Genomic DNA, 22,829 nt, shown 5'->3' on the forward strand with positions numbered 1-22,829 from the left:
CTATACTGCCTTGCTACTTGCCCTCGCCCTCCACCCTCCCCCAGCCTTCACCCACCGCCCACCATCCCCCATCCCGGCTCGCCATCCCCTGGGTTTACACTTTCTGTCTTCTCTCTGTCTGGCCATTTGATTTCACAGGAAGAGATGTAGGGGAGAAGGGAGAAAAGAGCAAGTACAGAAGGCCTGGGGGGTGAACTTGCCCTGCTCAACTAAGGGAAATAATTTCCAAGTTCTTGTCTCAAAGAACAAGACTATGCCTCATTTGCTTTGGCCTCATCTCAGTTTCTAAGTAAGTCCCTGGTGATGTTTAGGCTGAACTCTTCTGATTCAGCTCTAACAGGGGCAGGAAAGTTATTCATTCTGATCAAATGCTTGTAACACAACAGAGACTTTGAATTCTACCTTCTGATTAACCCTTCTAACTGGCTTGATGTTAATTTGGTATATGGAACTCTGCATATATACACATATGGTTCCAACCTGGTTTTTCTAGGGCCCTCTCCTCTACTGCCATCCCTTTGGCAGCTCAACTGTTGATTTCGGGGATAAGCAGGAAATTCAGAAGTTGAAAGCATTGCTTTTGCTTCCTCCTTGATTCCTAGTAATACTGTAAAGTCTGCTTTTATAGGTACCCTGGAGAGTAATTTGGTACCTTATATTTGAATGAAAGATGAATACCATAGAAAAATGAAAGTTGGAGGAAGATGATTTGATCTCTGTGCAAGTGGCTGCAACTGTGGACTTGCTGTATGTATCCTCCAAGGCAATGTCTAGGAATGGGAATTGGGAGTACTTGCCTTATGTCAGATAGACCCAGGACACCCCACGGACTCCATGGTTTGGGACTGAATCCAGAGATACGAATTCTGGTGACAACTTCCCCATTAAAAGGTGTGTCCCAAGGCAAGGCACTAAGGTCTATGTTTTCCCAGCTGTCAACTGGTGGTAATGTAATGTGGCCAACAGTCTTCTTTGTGAGGCCTGGGAATGCATGTTGAATACAATGGAGGAGTAGACGGTGCAGGACACATACAGGGTGTCAGTATTTTATTATCATTAAACCTACCCGGTAGAGATTGCTTTTTCATGTTTTAATTACTTCCTTGTTAGCCAGGTGTATACAGATATCTGAGACTTCCTTGTGAACTAGCTTTGTAGGAAATACAAAGCTGTGAAGGAAATAGGAAAGCCGTGTGAGGGACAGAATGGCATGAAGATGAAGGGTTACATCAGCACTTGGAGAACATTCTAGAAATGCTTGAAGAGGAAACATTTTTAAAAAGAGGAAAAAAAAATCCTCATCTAATGTGTTAATCATTCTCTTTGGTTCCATAGAATCAGTTGAAGTGTATTTTAAATTGAAAAGTCGACTAGTGTAGCCACAAGCACAAGATCCAGACTCTTAAGACTTTTGTGTGTAGGTCTCTTTAAACTGTATGTTAAGATTTCCAATTTTGAAAGGTAGCATAAGTCCATGTGTTTTTATTAACCATATGTTTTGTACCTATCATGTGCCAAACACTTCTGCTACATAAATGCGTTTAATGAGCACAACAAACTTCAGAGGAAGGGGGTGGCATTCTGATTTGACAGAAGAAGAAACTGAGTGAAGAACTTGAGACTCAGGAGTTACCAAAATACTCAAGTTCACCCAGTGGTGGCTCTGAAATTGAACTCAGGCTGTTTCTCAAACCTGTGCTGCTTTTTTTGATTTATTTTATATGTTTATATATATGTACATAATTTGAATATATAAATAAAATTATATATAACATATTTATTTCTGTATAATTGCCTGTTATATATTATTACTAATTTCTGTAAGTTATGGAACGTAGGTGAAATATGAGGAATTGAGTAGCGTATCTGGAATGATGAGGGAGACGTGAGCAGATGGGTAGATGCGTGAGGAGCAGGGAACAGTTTGGAGACCATCGGGAAGAAGACATCCCATATCATGGGTATCTTCCTACTTGGAAGGGCTAATCTGGGAGGGTATTCAAAGGCAGTAGAAAGAACTTTCTGTCTCTTAATTTGGGTTTGGGGGCTTGAGGGAAAACGATTGTAAGCCATTGAACTTCACTCTGCCTGCCATCACTGTAAACATGGCAATATAGTTGGGTCAAAACTGGAAAAGGCATTAGGGATAATTGAATAAGACTACTTTTCTTTAATGGCTCATTTCACGGACTCTGACCTCAGTTTTCAGATAGAAGTCCCAGAGGCATTTTAAGGGATGGCAGCATCATTTTAATAATAGCAATAATAATCCCTGGGTAGTTTTGAGGCAGGCAAGACATATATGAATGGGCTAGCTAAAAATCAGCCCATTGACATGTGTTGTTCAGAATTTAGGACAAGAATCAACTGGCTCTTCCGTGCTTGAGTCAACAAGTGGATTAAATCCCACAATGAAGATTACAAAGTATAGATTTTACTGTGTGCTAAGAAAAATTTCCCCTGATCTATATAATACCTTTTCCTAATTGAGCCAAAGAGAAGAAAAGCTTTTTGTATCTAAGAGATATGTAGTCCTGCCATTGTTTCAGGACCTTATGTCATGTATTTGGACCTTATTTGAAGAAGGATGTGAATATATCTGGGGGAATAGTCAGAGGAAAGTCACAAAAATTCTTGGGCCATATACTGCAATCATAGGGTGTAAGATGCAGTTTGCAAAAATCTTCAGAAGCCACTCTGGAGAAGAACCTGCCTGTGGCCTCTCCTCATGACCTAGAATTTGGGCAAGAAATGCTAAAGAAGGCAGTGAAGGAGGCATTGTGTTTTCATGGCCCAGTGTGCATGGGTAACACGCATCTGCTGGATCAGAGGCTCTCCACCCTCAAGGCAGGGTGGACTCTCCTGGGGGCACTTCGGAAAAAATAGAATTCCTGTGTTGATTCTAGTGTGCAGACCGCTGAGAAGCACTGTACTCTGTCGATGGGTTGGGTGTGGCTGACAGACCATTTTACGATGACTTAAAATATGTGAAGATTAGTCATTCAAAGGATAGTGGTCTCTGCCTTCGGGCTGATGGCAGGAGAAGGGGGCCAGCCTGTAGGATGGCAGTGATGGGCTGGACCGGAAGAGGCATTTCCTACAGAGGAGGGCTATGTAATTCTGAGCTGAGTTCCCGCAGGAAGTCAGAATATTGGTCTCTTCACACCACCAGCGCCCTAGTTTGTGGTCTCTAAGGGATAGCATAGGTGAAGGCACAAAAGGCCAAAGGGGTGCATTGACCCTCATTCATGGGCTCATTTGAGACTCCAAACCATTTCATTTTGCACTAATCTTTATGGTTCCTGCTGTGTCTTGTACAGGGACTGAAAATGGCATGTGTCTCAGGAGCTCTGTAAATAGGAGGATATGTTTCTGTCCCCTGAGAAGTTCAAGGCTTCTTGTACTGGGACTCCTCTTGTGCCTTGTTGAGCCTCTAGCTTTGGTGACCTTGGAGCAATGCTCAGTCTGTGGGTAGGGGTGAGCGGTGGTGCCATCCCTGGACTCCACACACGCTTACCTCAGGAGGGTTTCCCTCTGTCCAGATATTGACGGGGCCTTTACTGCACCCCTCATACCCCACCCGAAGGGCCAGTGCATGCAGGGGCTCCAAAGTGTGACCACTCTAGAACTTCTCAAAACTTTGGGCGCCCACTATAACTAAGCAACACACATTTATTAAGTGCCTGTTACTTGTATGAGGCAGAGGTATGGGATATGAGAGGGGAATTTTAAGAGCCACCCTTCCTTCTATGTGGTTTCACTTTCCCTAGGAAGATAAGGCCAGTATCTGTTTATATTCGGACCTGAAACCAGACAAGGCAGGCAGTGGCAGCGGCAGATTAGCTGTGTGTACTGGGAAGTCTCTCCACGGGTGGGCTGTTAGGGAGGCCTGCACGAAAGGAGAGATTTGACCTGATTCCTGAAGAGCAGGGAGGCTCCAGACCAGGGGCCCACCCCTCGTAAAGCAGCTGATTTACCTTGGGAAGTCTACATTGACAAACTGGGGCTGCTCCCGCGTTCCCTGCAATCTGATCCCCTGGGTCCGGGTAGGGCCTAGGTGTTTGTTGTTTAAATTCCCCTTCATGTGATTCTGATATGCAGGCCTCGACCCTCTCATTGAGAAAGATTAAACTGTAGTCCTTACGTGGACAGTTTCCTTTTCTGATGGCTGCCACTAAAATCACGATGGGAGAGAAAGTTAAGGAGGCACAGATTCAGGAAGTGCCTGCTGCCGCTTGGTGAGGCAGGTGAATACTCCACGTAACCACTGCCTCCTGTGTGTTGAGAGCCGGTGTCAAGTGCGCTCAGGGGCTCCGAAGTGTGACCTCCACTCTACCCTTGTTTAGCAAGTGCTTCACGTGCGTGATCTCTAGTTTTTATAACCGCCCCATGAGCTAGATTTATTACTTACGTGTTTTACAGGTGAGGACCTTGGGGCTGGTGAGTTTCAGTAAGGAGTTTGCTGATAGTCACCCTGCCTTTAAGTGGTATAGCTGGGATTGGGACCCTGATACAGAAAACACATTTTTTTCCCCATCATATTCCATTGTTTCCCATGGTCTCCATGTAGGAAGTAGGAGGAGAGGAATGGGACCTTTTAGGGGCAGGTGGCAGTACTGAGAGTGGAGGTGGCCGGGCGCACTCATAACCTGGAGCCCCACACAGTGCCTGGGGGACGCTGTAGACCAATGGGAGAATGAGTGAGCGGGGCAGTGTCACGCAGCAGGGATTAGTCCTGGCTAATCTCTCCCAACTGCATCTTTGAAATGGGTTAATATCTCCCTTGCAGGGCTGTTCAGATGAAGTGAAACGGTGTTGGTGTTCAGTAGACCAGAGTGGTTGAAATTATTTACTTTAACCCCACCCTCTGCCTCACTACACACATTGCAGCTTGTTTTCTGGTATCTCTCCTGTCCTTGTCCTCCCTTTCATTCCCTTTCCAGGCCTTTATTATATAGAGTCTGGGCCCCAGCAGAAGGTTCTTAGCTCTTTCTTTGTCTAAACTATACATCATTCTCTTAATCCTCTACTCAGCTTTTGTGTGCCAAAAACCTTCAATGGGTTCCCAGTACACACCAATTTAAGTCCAAACTGCTCTGGCAGCATTCAAGACCCTCTCAGATATGCTCCAACCTTTCACTCCCTCTAATCTTAACTCTCATTACTTGCCTCTGAAACCCACATTCCTATCAGATGCATCTCTTGGCCAATTTCATTATGAGTCCACACGGAGGATATTCTTTCCTGGGTTTGGAATGCCTTTCTCTGTCCATCCTTCAAAATCCTGCCTGTCCTTCCCACCTCAGAGTCCCCAGAGCATTTTCTTGCTAATTTCTTTGTGAGGTTCTATTCTGTCCTTTTGTAAACTTGCCTCAGTAGGGTGGAGCCCCTGGAGGTCAGGATCCTGCTGCCTTCATTTCTGTGTCACTGACCCATAGTGAGTATTAAAAAATGTTTGTTGAAACCAAATGAGTGCCTCTAAGTCTCCGTCTGCTTTCCAGGCTGACAAGGAAAGCCCTTGGAACTCCTGTAATAAGAACTTGGTTGGAAAGTGCAAACTGTGGATGGTCCTCGCCTCTGTTTTCCTAGGTCTCGTTATAGTCATCATCATAAGCTTATGTCTGACTGGAGGTAAGAGCATTTAAACAGGACTAAATTGATGCATTTTGAGAACTCATGTAATGCTTATGACTTAAACGCTGAAATCAAAGACCTACTCACTGCTACTTCATCGTTTATAATATGAATTTAAAACTGGTTTGCAGTATGTTGTATACATGGGAGATATACATGATTTTTGCTTTTCTTTTTTATTTTCTTTTTTGTTTGTTTTATGAACTCTGGAAAAAGTACGGGGGTCATTGTTTTACTTTAAACGCTACCCATTGGATGTTGAAGATTTCTTAAATTTTTAATTTCCATAAACACTATGTTTTATTGTATCTTACACATGCGTGTTTGAAAAGTTTTTTAAATAATTTGTTTAATAAAGATAATTATTGTAAAAAGGTAATTATTGTATAACGATAACTTTATCTGATGTACCTGGTATATTATTGTAATGGTAAAATGATGAATAATGTATTTGGAAGCATTTAAAAAACTTTATAGAACCATGTATCTGTAAGCTGTCATTATTTTAACTTATTTTAGAAATCACTATTATATTTGTGTTGTATGTGGTACAAAACAAAAATTCACATGGTGCTAAATATATATTTTACATGCATTATCTCATTTTATTTTTTATTATGAATATGAACATAGTACATGTTCAGTTACCCATAAAGCCCATCCACATTATTAATATTTTGTTATATTTTTCTCTAGTCTTTTTCTTACTTGCATTTTAAAAATAATTTGCGATCAGATTGTTTTTTATCATCCTGTGGCTTACCTTCAGGATTTTAATGTTACATTGAGATCATTTTGCCAATTCATTAAAAATTATTTGTGAACATTTTTTTTTTTATGACTGCATGATGTACTCTTCCACATCTTTTTAAAACCTTTTAGGTAGTTGCTAATTTTTTTATGATTATCAGTATTGTTTTTTATGATGCATAAATATAGCACACCCCCTCCCCCCCGTGGGCAATATTTCAATTTCAAAATAGGAAAGAAGAAAAGTGCTTTCATTTCTATGTGTGGGTGATTGTAGGGTACAAGGGTGTGAGGGGGGCTCTTCTGGAACTGGGAGACTTGTGAGGGTGATCCGGTCACCACAGGATAAAGGTTGAGCCGGACTCTCCATAGCAAACCAAGTTACAGGATGAGAGCAAGAATGGCAGCCCCTGAGTTTCTCCAGAGGGGGCCCTGGGAATTCTCCTAAGGAACTGCATTTGTCACTCACCTCCTGTTCCCCCTTGTCCCCACCCTTTCATCTGCTGTCTCAAAGTTTTATAGTACCTGAAGAAATAGGAAAACTCTGATGAGGTGTGCCAACCTCTAGCATGTGAGCTTCCCAGGCAGGCACCATGTTTGCTTAGTTACTTAAGGCAGTGTTGAGGTGCAATGGCTGTGTCTTTGAGGCCAGAGGCTGGTCCTGAGGTAGGGAGAAGTTGGTAAGAGGTGCTGCCCCTCCTTCATCACACTGAGGACAATGGCTTTGGTATGAGTGTTGATACTCCCTCTTCCCATCATCTCCCACATGTGGATATTGAAACTGAAATTGAGTCACACAGCCTTGTCCTATCACAGCCAGCCAGTGCTGTCCTAAAAGTTGGCTGAACCATCTGCTGGCATCTGGGGCCTATAACAAAGGATGATGCCACAGATTTGGTTGGTTTGATATTTAGGATTCTAAAGCTCAAGACCCAGGGATTTCCCTGACAGTCCATTGGTTAAGACTCCATGCCTCCACTGCAGGGGGCATGGGTTCGATCCCTGGTTGGGGAACTAAGATCCTGCAAGCCGAGTGGCCAAAAAAAAAAAAAAAAAAAAAAAGCTCAAGACCCAAGAGCTGCCTTCCGTTCTCAGAAAGTCATCTGACCTCTTCAAATCACGAAGAGCAACCTGCAGAAGAAGGGATTCCATTTCCCTCCACAGTTTCTCAGGGGGACTTGAGAGTTCACAGGATCAGATTCAGGGAAGAGTTTTTTAACACTTGTGGTGTAAACTTTGTTTTCAATTTGGTTATAAAATTGTGTTTAAAATATGTTAATGCCATAAGAGAGATTTTCAAACTTTTACTTTTTTTAAATCAGGGAAATACTTTTATTTTACTTGGCATCTCGACTTTCAAGAGTTTGGGCTTGTGGGGAGGGTCATAGTAGGCAGTGGGGGGTGTAATGGGTAAAAAGGAGCAGGGACAGGACTCCCTCCATGACAGTCCCAGCCTCACCCAGAGCAGCTCCGCGGGCACTTCTGGGATGACAGTCTGCAAAAATCAGCCATTGTCCAATTGAATGAATCGAATATTGGTAGAACTTCTGGGCACTGTGTAGAAAATGCTGCTGTCTGGGAAAAGGGCAGGTGGGAGAGTCGAAGGCTGTGCATTCGTTAATGAATGTGGGAGGGGCGATATGTGGGTAGGGGAGAAAGAAATCCAAACTATTAGGTATATTGTACAGCACGGGGAATATGACCAGTATTTTATAATGACTGTAAATGGAGTATAACCTTTAAAAATTGTGAATCACTATATTGTACACCTGCAACTTATCTAACATTGTACAGTAACTATACTTCAATTTAAAAAGAAAATAATGAATGTACATTTGTTAAGAAGTGATGCTGTCTGGTTCATTAAGAAGTGAAGTTTCTCAGGACCTACCTTTGCCATTCCCCTCCTCCTTCCCTTTCTCCCAACTCCTTACTCTCCTGTCTCGGGGCTCTGTAGTCCCCAGACTGAGGCTCAGAGGTGGAGGTGATAATAAATGTGGAGCTGGAGTGGACCCAGAGGGGACACTAAATACATCCCAGTACGGAAAGATATCCAATTTGGGGAGGGGCCAATAGGGTACCCAGAATGAGGTGCCCAGTGGAGAGCTGTAGCTTGTCACTGACATTGATAGGAATGGCCATGATGTGGTGATAATACAAGCAGACCAACCTGTGGTCAGGTTTATTATTATTAATTCTCTACAGACTGTGCACCCCTTCTTGCCTGCACCTGGAGTGGGCTCTCCCCCCAGTCTGCCCATGGTACGCCACTGAAGTGATGGCAAATTCAGGATCACGGCTCGGTTTAAGGCATTGAGCCTGGGCTGTGTCCACAGTGTGGAGGAGAGGCTAGCACTCCACCAGGCTCACAGGAGACAATGAAACCTTCTTAAAATGGACAATTTGGGGTTGGCGGGCGGGTGCGGGCAGAGCTCAGGGAATCCTTCCTGTTAAATCTAGAGGCCTGGTTTTGTCCCAGCTCTTTAGGAAAAAAGTATTTAATGGATTTTCTCTTTCTCCCTAAGGAATTATAAATTCCTTGATGTGAAGGGTAAAGGAAAAAAAAAAAAGTTTTCCTCTCTCTCAGTCATTTTCTGTCTGGATAATTTGGAGAATCAGATAAGCATCCTCAAGGATTCTGCTTTCTTTACTAATTTGTCCGAACAGTGAGGGGAGAGACCCTAGGAATGCCTTAACTGGTGAAACCTTTCCTTGGTTTGGGTAAAATATTTTAAATGTTACAGAAACCAAACTGTGACAAGTAGGTGGATGCTTAGAAATATGATTTAAAGGTGACCAGTTTTAACAGTCTAGGAACCCTTATGTGATGTCCCCCAGCTCTCTTACCATACGGGCTTTTCTGTGAATAGGGGAGGCTCTGGTACTGAGATGCAAGCAGGGACTTCCTACGTGGTGCTGTATTGGATGGGTTTGTTTTGCCTTGAGTTGGGAATAAGAACCACATCTTATGACATTACATGGTCCTGGCAGACAAGCGAGTTGCACAGGCTGCTCCCTGGTATAGGGTGACTCATGGGAAAATCCTAGGCAGACAGCAAGCCCAGTATCTTGAAATTTCTTTGCATTTTCACCTGCTTCTCTTTCCCTCACATCTCATATGTTCTCCTGCCTTCCCAAGACTGACCTCTTCACCTGTGTTCTCCATAGAATCCTCTCCAGCTTCTTCTGACCCGTGGACCTTCAGATAGCGCCCTTTCTTTCTAAGCATCCTTTCGGGCCTCTTCAAATGTGCTCACATAGTCTCTCCTTCAGAGCAATCTTCCGTCAGCATCATGCTACTTCATTTATATATTTCTCTCTCCCTCTTTTTTCACTGGCAAACTTCTAGAAAGAGAGGTCTGTATTCGGATCTTATCTCCTGCTCACTCCTAAACCACTGTATCCATTGGTCCCAAATTGTTCTTCCAAAGGTCAACAGCAAGTGTCTGATCATAAAACCCAATGGCCTGGGCTTCCCTGGTGGTGCAGTGGTTGAGAATCTGCCTGCCGATGCAGGGGACACGGGTTCGAGCCCTGGTCTGGGAAGATCCCACATGCCGCGGAGCAACTAAGCCCGTGAGCCACAACTACTGAGCCTGCACGTCTGGAGCCTGTGCTTCGCAACAAGAGAGGCCGCGATAGTGAGAGGCCCGCGCACCGCGATGAAGAGTGGCCCCCGCTTGCCGCAACTGGAGAAAGCCCTCGCACAGAAACGAAGACCCAACACAGCCAAAAATAAATAAATAAATAAAAATAATAATTAAAAATGAATATCTGCTTAAAAAAAAATACAAAAAAAACAAAAAAAACCCCAATGGCCTTTCTCCCTTCACCTGCCCTGTTTGCAGCCTTCAGCTCTGTCCACTGTATTGTACTCTTCCAGGCCTTCAGAACGCTGGACTTCAGGACTTTATTTCTGCCTTTGGCTCCATGTTGTGATTGCAGGAAGCATGTCTTCAGCCTTCTCACTTTTCTCATTCTTCATTCTTTCCCTTGAGAAGCTCACTTAGTCCCAAGGCAGCAGCCATCCCCTCTCAGAGGTGCCCCCTGGAACCCTTTTCCTGAGTTTTAGTCATGCACTTTGCTGGAGTTCTCTACCTGGAAATAACTGTCCTCATCTTAATCGTTATCCATGTGAAACTACTAGTCATGTGTATCCCCTTCTCCCCTGAGCTCACCTTTTATAGTTTCATGGTGAGTCATGAGGCCAGGTTTATATCATCCAATTGTGTAACTTTAGGCAAATTCATCAACGCTCTTGGCCTCAGTTTCCACATTTGCAAAATATAAATGATTTCTGAATCTGTGTCTATAAATGTACCTTGACCCTCCTACTTACTAGCTCAATTGACTGACCTAAGCAAATTATGCATTTTTTTCTAAGCTTCAATGTCTTCATTTTAAAATAAAAACATTAATGTTTAATTAATAGGGTTGATTTGAGGATTACATGAGGTAAAACTACAAGCGCATAGCAGGGTATCTGTGCATAATGCTTAATACAGTAGCTGTTATTCTTCCTGTTACCTAGGCTTGGTACTTTGGAACATTTTTGATTTCTTCTTCTTTCCTATAGCTAGGTAATGACCAGGTCTTATCAATCGTTGCTTGGTAGTGTCTTGATAGAAACTTTCAACATTGACTGCCTGCCTACTGCAAGGCTCTGTGCTGTATACTTTATATATGGTGGTTCTTATCTTTACCGTCACCTACAGTGTAGGCATTTCTGTTGAGGAAACTGCTTCAGAGATTTAAGTGACTTGCTCAAGTAACATGGCTAATGACTAACCGAGCTGGAATTCAAACTAAGTCTGGCTGCCTTTACAGCCAGCTCTGTTTCCACCATCCTGGTCTTTCTTCTCCCTCCCTTCCTTCCTTCCTCTTCTCACTGCTGTCAATCGAAATCTGTCTCTCCCATTCTTGTCCAGTGGCCTCTCTGCCTCCAATCTCCCCCAGTTCCATTTCATCCCATCTGTCACCAGCAGATTTACCCTCATCTCCTTCCTGGGAGGCATTTAACAACCTCCATTATCTCTTGAAGACATCTGGCATATAAGGCCTACCTCTCCAGCCTCATTTCTTATATTCCCGCCTAAGAGCTGTTTTTGTGTGCCTCCAGTGTCCTTTGTGTATGTACTACAATTTTTAAATTTTATTTATTTATTTATTTATTTATGGCTGTGTTGGGTCTTCGTTTCTGTGCGAGGTCTTTCTCTAGTTGCGGCAAGTGGGGGCCACTCTTAATCGCGGTGCACAGGCCTTTCACTATCGCAGCCTCTCTTGCTGCGGAGCACAGGCTCCAGACGCACAGGCTCAGTAATTGTGGCTCACGGGCCTAGTTGCTCCGTGGCATGTGGGATCTTCCCAGACCAGGGCTTGAACCCGTGTCCCCTGCATTGGCAGGCAGATTCTCAACCACTGCGCCACCAGGGAAGCCCTTGTACTACAATTTTTTAAAGACGTTTTCTCTACATGGAAATACTGACTAGGTTAAATCCCATTAAAAACATAAAAATTCTGCTGACTGAGTAAGCCTATTTTTTTGCTGTTATTGTTATTTTAACACACACAACTATTTAGCCAGGTTGTGTACAGATTCATTCAGATAATACAAGTTAAGTATATGTCATTAGAGCTATTATTGGAGACCTCTTTACGAACTTGGCATTTCTTTCTTCCTTTTTTTAAAAAAATTATCATTTATTTATTTATTTATTTTGGTTGTGCTGGCTCCTTAGCTGTGACACGCAGCCTCTTTAGTTGCGGCAGGCAAGCTTTAGTTGCGGCATGCATGTGGGACCTAGTTCCCTGACGAGGGATCGAACCTGGGCCCCCTGCATTGGGAGCACAGAGCCTTAACCACTGGACTACCAGGGAAGTCCTGAACTTGGCATTTCTTAATAAAAGTGATCCAAATTGGAAAAGAAGTAAAACTGTCACTGTTTGCAGATGACATGATACTATATGTAGAAAATCTTAAAGACACTACCAGAAAACTACTGGAGCTCATCCATGAATTTGATAAAGTTGCAGGATACAAAATTAATACACAGAAATCTCTTGCTTTCCTATACACTAACAATGAAAGATCAGAAAGAGAAATTAAGAAAACAATCTCATTTACCATCACATCAAAAAGAATAAAATACCTAGGAATAACCTACCTAAGGAGGCAAAAGACCTGTACTATGAAAACTATAAGACACTGATGAAAGAAATCAAATAAGACACAAACAGATGGAAAGATATACCACGTTCTTGGCTTGGAAGAATCAGTATTGTCAAAATGACCATACTACCCAAGGCAATCTACAGATTCACTGCAATACCTATCAAATTACCAATGACATTTTTCACAGAACTAGAACAAAAAAATCTTAAAATTTGTATGGAAACACAAAAGCCCCTGAATAGCAACAACAATCTTGGGAAAGAGAAACAGAGCTGGAAGAATCAGGCTCCCTGACTTCAGACTATACTTCAAAGCTACAGTCATCAAAACAGTATGGTACTGGCACAAAAACAGAGATGCAGATCAACAGAACAGGATAGAGAGCCCAGAAGTAAACCCATGCACTTATGGTCAATTAGTCTGTGGCAAAGGAGGTAAGAATATACAATGGCAAACCTGGCATTTCTTAGTGCTCTTGAGTTCAGCAGTTCTGTGACTCCTGTATCCATTCTCTGGCATCCTTATTCCTTTCTGAGGCAATGATATCTACTCTGGAAATGTATGTGGTGGGTGTAGAGCTCAAAGATACCCATTGCAGCAGCATTTATAAATTGGAAAGATAAAAACACTAAATGGTTTTAGAACATTAGTGCAGCCATTAAATAATCTTTGCAAGGAATTTTAAACACGTGGGGAATGGCTTTTGATATGTAAACAGCAACAAAAGAATCAAGACAGATAAGAAATGATGACAACAAACAACAAAAAGCAGTATACAAGTTACCTTCTCATTAAGACCTCAAATATATAATATAAAATATGGGGGGGACCTTTTGATTAAAGAATTATTAGTAATTTTTTTCTTGCTTTGCTACAATTTCCTATACTTTGCAAGTTTTCTGCTTTGAGGGCGTAACTTTTATTCTCAGACAAAAATAACATGATGACTTACAACAAATAAGGATGCAGGGATAATTCCCTGTGTTGGGGTCCCCAAGATCACCCCCAGATTCAGTGAGACTGAAGACTCACTTGCTGGTAAGACTCATAGGACTCAGCATATACTCATAAAGATGACTGATTTATTACAGCTAAAGGATATAAAGGAAAATATGGAGGCAACCAGGTGCAAGCTTCCAAGAGTCTTTGCCCAGTGCAGTCACACAGAGTGCACTTAATTCCTCCAGCAATGAGTTGTGACAACACGTGTGAAATGTTGTCCACCAGGGAAGCTCATTAGAGATTCAGTTTTTATTGGATTTGGTCGCATAGGCAGGCTCTGCCCGGTACCCACCAAAACTCCAGACTCCCAGCAGGAAAGGAGAGGCTCAGCACAAGACACACTGTTTCTGCAAACAGTTGAGGCACAGCCAGCCACTCTTACCAGGAAACGTGAGAACACTCCAGAGATCCAAGTCCCAGATTCCAGCCAGGGGCCAACATTGCGCTGGCCTTGCTAAGGCTGGCAGCCTCTGGTCCGCTCTGTTAATTCTTCTGCACATTCCTTTGCTCCTCGTGCCTCACACTTCAGACTTCCTCAGGGAATAAGGACCAGGACTCTTACTTCCATCATAAACCCAGAATTGATGCCACTGTGGTCTTCTCAGAGTCCAGTAAAAGAGGCTGATAATGTTACATTTGAGGTGTGGGATTACAGAAAAAAAATTCATGGCAAACACCTGGTTCCAGTCACCCACGCCTTTCTTGGGGCCGGAGAGGTGGTCCCCGAGTGACCCCGGCAGGAAACCAGGGGAGCATAATTAGTGCCAGCATGCCAGCTTTGAACTCCTGGCTCCGACTTTGGGTGTTTTTCCTTTAGCTCTAACTGCTTAAAAAATCAATTAGCTCAGAGTCCTTAGAACACAAGCAGCCAACTGTTGTCCCAGGAATGTAAGTCCCGTGAGCCCTGGGGCTCTGAGTGCAAACAGAGTGTGTCAACATTCCCCTGTGGGACATCCTGGAGAGCGATGACTTCATGCTCACGCTCTCAGATTCTGATCCCCAAGCTGTTCTGCTCGATGATGGTCACTTCCTCAGCATGTGTACAGAACCGAAGGGGATTCAGCAAAGTTCCTTGCCCTGCTCCTTGCCCCCCGTCCCCCATTGTTTTCTGGCACCTCCAGAACGTCTCCAGCGCCTGCCTTGACACCTGTGCATGTAGCTAAGCTACAGGGTCAGTTTAACAAAGGAGTTCATGTTCTTCCCACTTGCTCCCACCGCGCTTCTCCCAGTCTGTGTTCAGGGGAATCTGAGCCCCCCGTGGCATCAAATAAAACAACAAAATTTATATCATGATAGAGGCGAGCCCTTGTCTTTATTCAGCCTTACTGAGAAGAGAAAGCATTTCTGCTTATTCTTGCTTACTGTGTCCAGGCTTTATCCTTGATGAATATTCGTTGTTTGTTTTTTAAGTATAGCAGCCAATGGAGTAAATAAGTTTATTATTTTATGCGTGTGTTTACTTTTACTTTTTATACCCCCCCATTCTCTTTAGTAACCTATGTCGATGAGGATGAAAATGAAATACTTGAATTGTCGTCTAATAAAACATTCTTGGTCATGCTAAAGATTCCAGAGGATTGTGTAACTGAAGAGAAATTGCCTGACCTGCTCACGAAGAGGGTAAGATACCTTATGCATTGTTACTGGGTTCTTAGCGTTAGAGTATGAATTCTCCTGGAACACTTGGCTTAGAGCTAGCCGGTAAGTAGCTTCAAGCTTGGATTCTGGACAGTGGCAGACCCCGGTGCTTAGAAATGGATTTTCTGTAGTGCAAAGCCAGAGGGAGGCGCCCTGGGCTCCAGCTAAGTGCATCCTGGAGGATAGTGTTCTGTTTCTCATTCTGGTCTTTATACTTGATTCAACCTGAAGTTTCATTGAGGGTCTGCGATGTGTTCGACAGCATGCCCGGTGCCAGGGCCACAAGGGTCTGTGCCCTCAGTGGGATCTCACAGTCCAAGTAGAGGAAGCAATTAAATAGTTATAAACAGTGTGGTATGTTCCATCACTGAGATACGTACAGTGTGTTTTGTATAACCACGGAGGTGGGGATGGAGGCGCGCAGGGCCTCCTGGAGGAGGTGACACTCAGGAAGAGTCTTGAGATATGAAGTAGGGGTGTTCCAGATTAGAGGGCAGGGAACACTAGAGGATGTGCCCAGCAGTGCGCTAGGGCCCCTGCATACTGTGTCGCGGACTTGGCAGAGGTGAGGCTGAACAGCAGGGGACGGGTCAGATCATGAAGGTTTCTGTGTTCTTTGGCGAGGCCCTGAAAGATTTTAATCTGCAGGCTGACATGGTCAGCTTCTGATTTTAGTTGTTCCGTGTGATGGTGGAAAAACACTGGAAGTAGAGCGCTTAGTTAGAAGGTGTTGCAATAATTTGGGTGACAAATGAGAGAGCCTTGAACTAGGACAATGTCAGGGGGAGTAATTAAGGTTCAAGTGAGATTTCAGAGGTCTTCTCCCTCAGTTCCCTCAGTAGGACTTCATGGCTGGTTGGATGTGGGTCTGAGGGAGAGTGTGGCTCCAGGCTCCTGGTTGGGTGGCCACGTGGGTGGACGGTGACATCATTCACGGAGCAGGAAATGCACGAGAATGAGCCTCTGTGCAATAGGGGGTCTCTGCAGCCAGACCCTGCGGGTTGATGGGCAGTCCTGGTCGCCTTGTCAAAGACAGGGTGGTTCACAGCCAGACCCAGAAAAGTTTTTGATAAGAAAACCTAAGCAAGACTAGCCTGCCGTCCGTTACCCTCTTCCCTGCAGTTGATAGTTCGAATGGAATGAGCCCTCTTTATTTGGCTTCCATCTGATTCCATCTAGGTCACCCCAGAGTCAGTTTCTGGGCATACCGTTTGATTGCCCCTTTGATCACAGGAGTTTGTACCTTGCGAGGATTATTCCAGGTTTCTCTTCCTCCTTCTTTTCCTTGTTTATGTCTTATCTGCAGTTCCCTTTTCCTCCTTTCCTGCCACCTGCTTCCAGAGCAAGTTGCTGAGTGAATGAATAGCCTGTTGCTACTTTCCTCTTGGTTGCCTTTTTTTTTTTTTTTTAAATTGTTTGGCCACGCCGCGTGGCATGCGGGATCCTAGTTCCCCTACCGGGGATCGAACCCGCACCCCCTGCAGTGGAAGCTCGGAGTCTTAACCACTGGACCACTAGGGAAGTCCCTTGGGTGCTGTTTTGATTGAGGGGTTTTGCACTGGCCGAGCAGAAACCAAGTGAGTCAGCATCCACATGTGTCACCTGTTACAGACTGGACACTCTATGTCGAAGGGAACTGGATATTAATCACTCACTTTAAAGCCGTATCTCTTTTGCACAGAAGCAGGCGTGAGCAGATTCTACAGGTGTTTTTAACTCATCACCCTGTAGTGGCTGAGGAACAGGGGCTGGCAGATCTCTGGGGCAAGTTCACAGGCCTCTTTGAGCTTGTTCCTGCTCTGATAAACGGAAATGACCGCACTTTCCCTGTATACCCACAGGTGCATATGAGGTGCGTATAAAGAACTTTGTAAGACATTTTTAAAAAGAATTCTCTGATTTGCAGATAATAAACGTTAAGGTGCAGTGAGCTGAAATGACTCCTGCCACTGGCTTCCCAATCAAATACGTTCAGGAACAAAAATGAGGAACTTAGAGATATTACTATCTAATTATCAGGTCAAGAACCCCTTTCTCCCACTTAGGCCAGTTTCCAGAAGTTTCTGGACATGGAAGGTAAATGGGAGTGGATATTGAAACACTGTGCCCTCTCTTTTGCTTTACCATCTTGCTTTTCTAAGCACAGTTTTCCTGGCCCCTCTCATATCTCACTGCCAGTTTCCTTCTCTTAGGATTGGGGCCGATACTCTGCTTAAGCCAGCCCGTTAGCTCTGTGGTGTCATAGCTCAGCCCACGTGCTTGTTGCAGAATTAGCGTTGGCCCCTCTGATGATGCAGGGAAGGCATCCCTCTTCCTCTGGAATCTGTTTTCTTTTGTTTTTGTTTTTGTTTTTTTAACATCTTTTTTTAAAAAGTTGAGGTATAGTTGATATACAGTATTGTAAGTTTCAGGTGTACAACATAGTGATTCACAATTGTTAAGGTCACACTCCAATTATAGTTATTATAAAATATTGGCTATATTCCCTGTGCTGTACAATATATCCTTTTAGTTTATTTATTTTATACATAGTAGTTTGTACCTCTTAATCCCCTACCCCCATCTTGCCTCTCCCCGCTTCCTTCTCCTCACTGGTAACCACTAGTTTGTTCTCTGTATCTGTGAGTCTGTTTCTTTTTTGTTATATTCACTAGTTTGTTTTATTTTTTACATTCCACATATAATTGTTATCTTACAGTATTTGTCTTTCTCTGTCTGACTTATTTCACTTAGCATAATGCCCTCAAAGTCCATCCGTGTTGCTGCAGATGGCAAAATTTCATTCTTTTTTATGGCTGAGTAATATTCCATTGTCTGTATATACCACATCTTCTTGATCCATTCATCTGTTAATGGACTCTTAGGTTGCTTCCATATCTTGGCTATTGTAAATAATTGGAAGCTGGTTTTTGATGAGCCACTGTGCCTGACTCTGGTGATCATCAGCTCACTGGGCTCTGAGCTCAGTTTGTACCCAGCCTCATAGGCATAGTGTGAGAGATACCAGAGCAAGGGGTGAGGAGCCCCTCTTTTCACTTTTTTGGTCCCAAAGTGGGTAGTGTGGTTAACAGCTCCTAAATATGTCAATATGTCCTAATTATAGCAGGGGACCATGCCACCAAAAAGAATGTTAGAGTGGACACTGAAAGTGATCTAGTAGTATACCACTCCATCTCTTAACATAAAATTTTAACTTAAAATTTTTTCTGAGTACCTACTATGTGCAAAACACAGTGATTAGGGCCCTAAGGATTAATAAAGGAAGGATGAGAGGGAGGGAAAAAAGAAGGAAGGACAAACATAATTCCTGACATAAGAAGCTCAATCTAAAAGGAAGAGAGTGGCATTATTGTTATTGTTTTCAGCTCTTGAAAAATAATCCCGTCTATAGCATCCTCATCTTCTTCCCTGTCCTTCTGAGCAGCCCTGGAAGAGCCACTTTCCAACCTCCCAGGTTTTCTAAATGACTGTCGGCCTGTTGGCAATATTCTTTTCTCTTGGGGCTCAAAAACTATAAGATGACCCAGTCGTTTTCCCCCAAAGTTCTTAACACTTTATGCTACTTTCCTCCTTGATATTCAGAAGGAGACACTTTCCTCCTTGCTTCATCTCCACTCGGTGGTGTGATAAAACATGAGGAAGCTGGCCTTAGTGTCTGTAACATCTAGGATTGAATCCCTTTACTAGCAGAGTGGCCTGGGCCATGTTTTGTAACCTCCCCAAATGCCTGGAATTTTTTTCTTTTTTGATCAGTGAGAAAGGGAGAGATAGCAGAGATAGCAATGCCTCTTGTGTCAGATTCTTATGCAGATCATAGCAATAGTGACAGGATTAGAGGAGGTGCTCTAATCCCCTCTGCTCTACCTTGGAGAGAATGAATTGTCACCAGTGAGTTAAGTGGGAGCGAAATATGGATGCAGCCTCCATGAGATTCTGCTTGGAATGGGTGGGAGATAGGTGGGCAAGTTTTCCTCGGGGGTAGTTCTGCTGTTTGCTGCTGGATAAAACAGTGAGGCACCGAGCCGTGATGGGTGCCACGGCGCGTGTCAGGCCCAGCATGGGGGAAACCGTGGGTGTGGAATTTCTAGAACAACATCAGGGCTGAGGCTTCAGGCCGGCAGGAGTGGGCGTGGCCGGGCTCTCAGAGGCCTGGCCGTGGGCTTGCTTCCAGCCTCAGAGCTGGGTGCATGCTGGGGGGTGTACCCAGATCCCAGCACTGTCCTCCTGCCTGCTAAGAACAAGGCATTTAACTTTCAAAGTAAATTTTAAAGAGATGCAATGTAAATACATTCAGCCACAAGTTCTCGGGTACTATAGGTGAGAATTCACATCTCTGAAAGATGATGAAAAGACTAATCAAAGACTGGGAGAAGATATTTATGACACAAACCCAACAGCTAGTGTCCAGAATGTAACACCAATCAGTTTGGATAAGAAAAAGACAACCCAAGAGAAAGACAGGACCCTAATAGGCAATTCAAAGGTGAGAAATCCCACAGAGTTAATAAACACACAAAAAGATACTCAACCTCACTAGAAAGCGAGACATTGCCAATGAAAGCGATGTAAAACAAAATGTTGTACTCGTCAGATGGGCAAAAATAGAAAAATCTGGTAACATTAAATGCTGGCAAGGCTGTGGGAAATAGAGCATTTATACATTGCTGGGAGGGGAGTGAAATGGAGAGCAATTCAGAAAGACTTAGTTAAGGTGGAGATGTGCTAACTCTTGGACCCAAGTCCATCTCTTGGTATACGGCCCAGGGAAACTCTTACCTGTATAAGAAGAGAGGCTCAGAGAGGTTCAAGCATGATCACCTCAGCATAGTTTGTAGCAGGAGAAAATCGGAAACAAAGCCCATGGCCACCAGGAGGGGAAGGGATGAGGTGGAGAAGTCATTTCATGGAATCTCTGCAGAGTTAGGAGTCGGATTGAATGACCTCCATCTAGATGTACCATTATGGGTAAACCTCAAATGTGATTTTGAGTGAAAAAAAGCAAGTCAGAGAAGATTATGTAGAATATGGTATGTTTTATTTGAATAAAAATGTGCATTAAATTTATGTATAGTTGTGATTACACAGGGGAGTGTTAGATTTATAAAAACATGCATGGAAAGGATACATGCCGGCTTCAGGACACTGGTTAGTAGTGGGGAGGGAGGAGGAAAAACAGAATAGTGTGTAGGAGTAGCTTTAGCTGTGTTGGGTTTCTTCACGTAAAGGGCTCAACTAAATATGGTAAAATGTGAAGGCATAAAACCTGGGTAGTTGGGAACACAGATGTCATTATTTTTTATGGTTGCAACACTTCATGGATAAAATAAGAGCTCCGTACCTTTGCCATTGTTCCCCCACTTGGTCCCATTATCCAGAAACAGCGTGGCTCTTTCTCCTTGGAGTGAAGCCCTGGAGAAAGGAGAGAAGAGGCCCTTGTTCGGTGATGTATGGGGCCCTGAGCGGCCTGGTTTGCTGTCTTCCTAGCCCCGCGGGGGTTCCCTCCTGCCCGTGGCGCTTCGGGTCTGTGTGGGCCCAGGCTGCCAACCAGTAAGGCCACAGGTCTCAGCGCAACATATGAGATGTTGAAAATCCCAGCCTGGTCACTTGGTCCTTACAAGTGAGATCCCTTGAAATGAATGGTAACTTGAATTTTGGTTGGTGAGGGGCCCACCCCTTCCTGTTTCTTCATCCAGAGCCTCTGGGTAAGTTAATTCCTCCCTAGAGTTGGATCTCCTTTGCTTAGGAGTAGTTTTGCTTCATCAGGTGATATGCAGTACGATCTGGCAGTAATGTGTGTGGTTGTTAATTTGGCCTTGTTTGTTTTAGCTCACAGATGTGTACAGTTCATCACCAGCTCTGAGCCGTTACTTTACTTCAGTTGAAATCGTAGACTTCAGGTAAGAATGTGGAGCATTACGTGCTGATGTCTCTCTGGAAATCGACACTCATCGCTAGTTACCAAAAAGGACTGCCCTAATCCCAAAGCACGGAGGGGACCAACGGAAGACAGAACCATAGTGTCAGTACCGGGAGGGTCTTTGGAGGCCAACTAGCTCAATGCCCTTATTTTACGAAGGAAAAAAATGAAACCCAGATAAATTATATGACTCAACACAGTAACAGGGAATAGAGGAAAAGCCCAGACAAACCATTTCTGTTTCCCAGCAGATGCTCGAATAAGCTAAGAGTAGAAATAGAAATAGATCTCAGATAATGATGTGATTATGTACTGGCTTTTGCTTTTGAGGAACACAAGTCATATACAAGTTCATGCTCCTTGTATAATATTAAAAAATAAAGATACATGCTACCGGAAAAGTACACATCCTGCCTTCCCCTGCCCCACTACCCCTGGACACTTCATGTGCCAGTCAATTCCGCAGTGAATTCCAATCCCTTCTACAAAATGAACAACAATCACTGGTCTGTGTGATTTCTTCTGTGCATGTATTTACCATATATACTTTGTGTATTATACATGTGTAACATATACGCACACATACATATTGTTTCCTTTTTAGTTTCCTCCTAATCTCTAATGTTTTTGTATATGTCTATAGACACTTAGGTAAAAGTGTGTATGTATGTAGAAGGATCATTTGATTATCCTTTTATATTGTTAGGACAAGATTTACAAGGCAAAGCTTTATTACCTGCTGTGCCTGAGATATCCCTGGAATGTGACCATCAAAGGCAATTTTACATTGAGGTTCCTCCTCTCAAACCATAAGTTTCCCAAACCTGGGAGGGGAAGCACATGAAGCAGTGGTGCACAGTGGGGTAAGACCAAAGGGATCTGGAGTCTGAAAACACAGTGGCAGGTTGCCTTGTCAACAACACTATTCCTCCTTCTTTATGGACCCCCAGTGTGCATGCTACCTTATGGTGACACTTTTGACCTAGCCTATTTTATTCATAAATTACTGGTATTAAAACGCCAATAGAAAAGGGAGAAATGCATAATCAGACCCAACTTTCCTCTGTGCGCTTGCCCTAACTTACAATTCAAAGACAGAGGTGAGAGAGGAAGGATATTCAGAGCGTAAAGAGTCTTACCAAGAATCCAGCCCATATTACGGGGTCTAGAGGAGATGGGATTGCATAACGGGTTGGGGTATAAACACTGAGAAAAACCCATCAGAAAACTGAGTAAAACAAAATCTGAAGAGTAACGTGAGAGAATCTATTTATAAAAGTTATTTGAAAGAAAAACCCAAGGGTTTTAGGATTTTTGGATAAAGAAATTCTGCTGGGAAACATTTTTGGTTCATTTTTTAAAGTCCAGACAGAGTTTCAACAGTGTGGAACTGAGAAACAAACGGATTGCCTCCAAAGCCTGCTGCCGCATGTGGGCAGGAAGGAAGCAGCTGAATCCCTGGCAGACGGGCTTGTATCCATGGTGGATCCCATCTCAGTCCTGGACCCACCAGCAGGAACCTGGGAAAATGTCCTTTGGTTCATCAGCTTCTGGGCCCACTGTAGTGGTGGGCAGCTGAGGCAAAGCCCACAAGGTTCTCTGCTTCCCTGAAAAATCCCTCCTCTCCCCTCAAAATTCAGCCTTATGTCAGTTCCTCCTGTGACCTGACTTGGACGGACTAGGAGGGGCTGGCCAGGCCAGGTTAGGCAGCACGAC

General features: G+C 43.8%; 1 protein-coding gene across 6 annotated transcripts in view; it reads left to right on the plus strand.

Moving 5' to 3' along the window:
• LOC309630024 (TPA-induced transmembrane protein) overlaps nucleotides 1-22,829 on the plus strand; it is a 52,821-nt gene that overhangs the window by 6,416 nt on the left and 23,576 nt on the right. For all 6 annotated transcript variants that reach the window (XR_014245364.1, XR_014245365.1, XR_014245366.1 and 3 more), the window contains exons 2-4: nucleotides 5,502-5,631; nucleotides 15,051-15,178; nucleotides 21,023-21,093. Coding sequence is in view for 1 of the 6 variants with exons in the window: in XM_082394765.1 (XP_082250891.1) it covers nucleotides 5,502-5,631; nucleotides 15,051-15,178; nucleotides 21,023-21,093 (329 nt within the window). In the remaining 5 variants the exon portion in view is untranslated. The remainder of the gene's footprint in view (nucleotides 1-5,501; nucleotides 5,632-15,050; nucleotides 15,179-21,022; nucleotides 21,094-22,829) is intronic.

Source organism: Balaenoptera borealis, assembly GCF_965194805.1.
Source record: "Balaenoptera borealis genome assembly, chromosome: 5".
Lineage (NCBI taxonomy): Eukaryota > Metazoa > Chordata > Mammalia > Artiodactyla > Balaenopteridae > Balaenoptera > Balaenoptera borealis.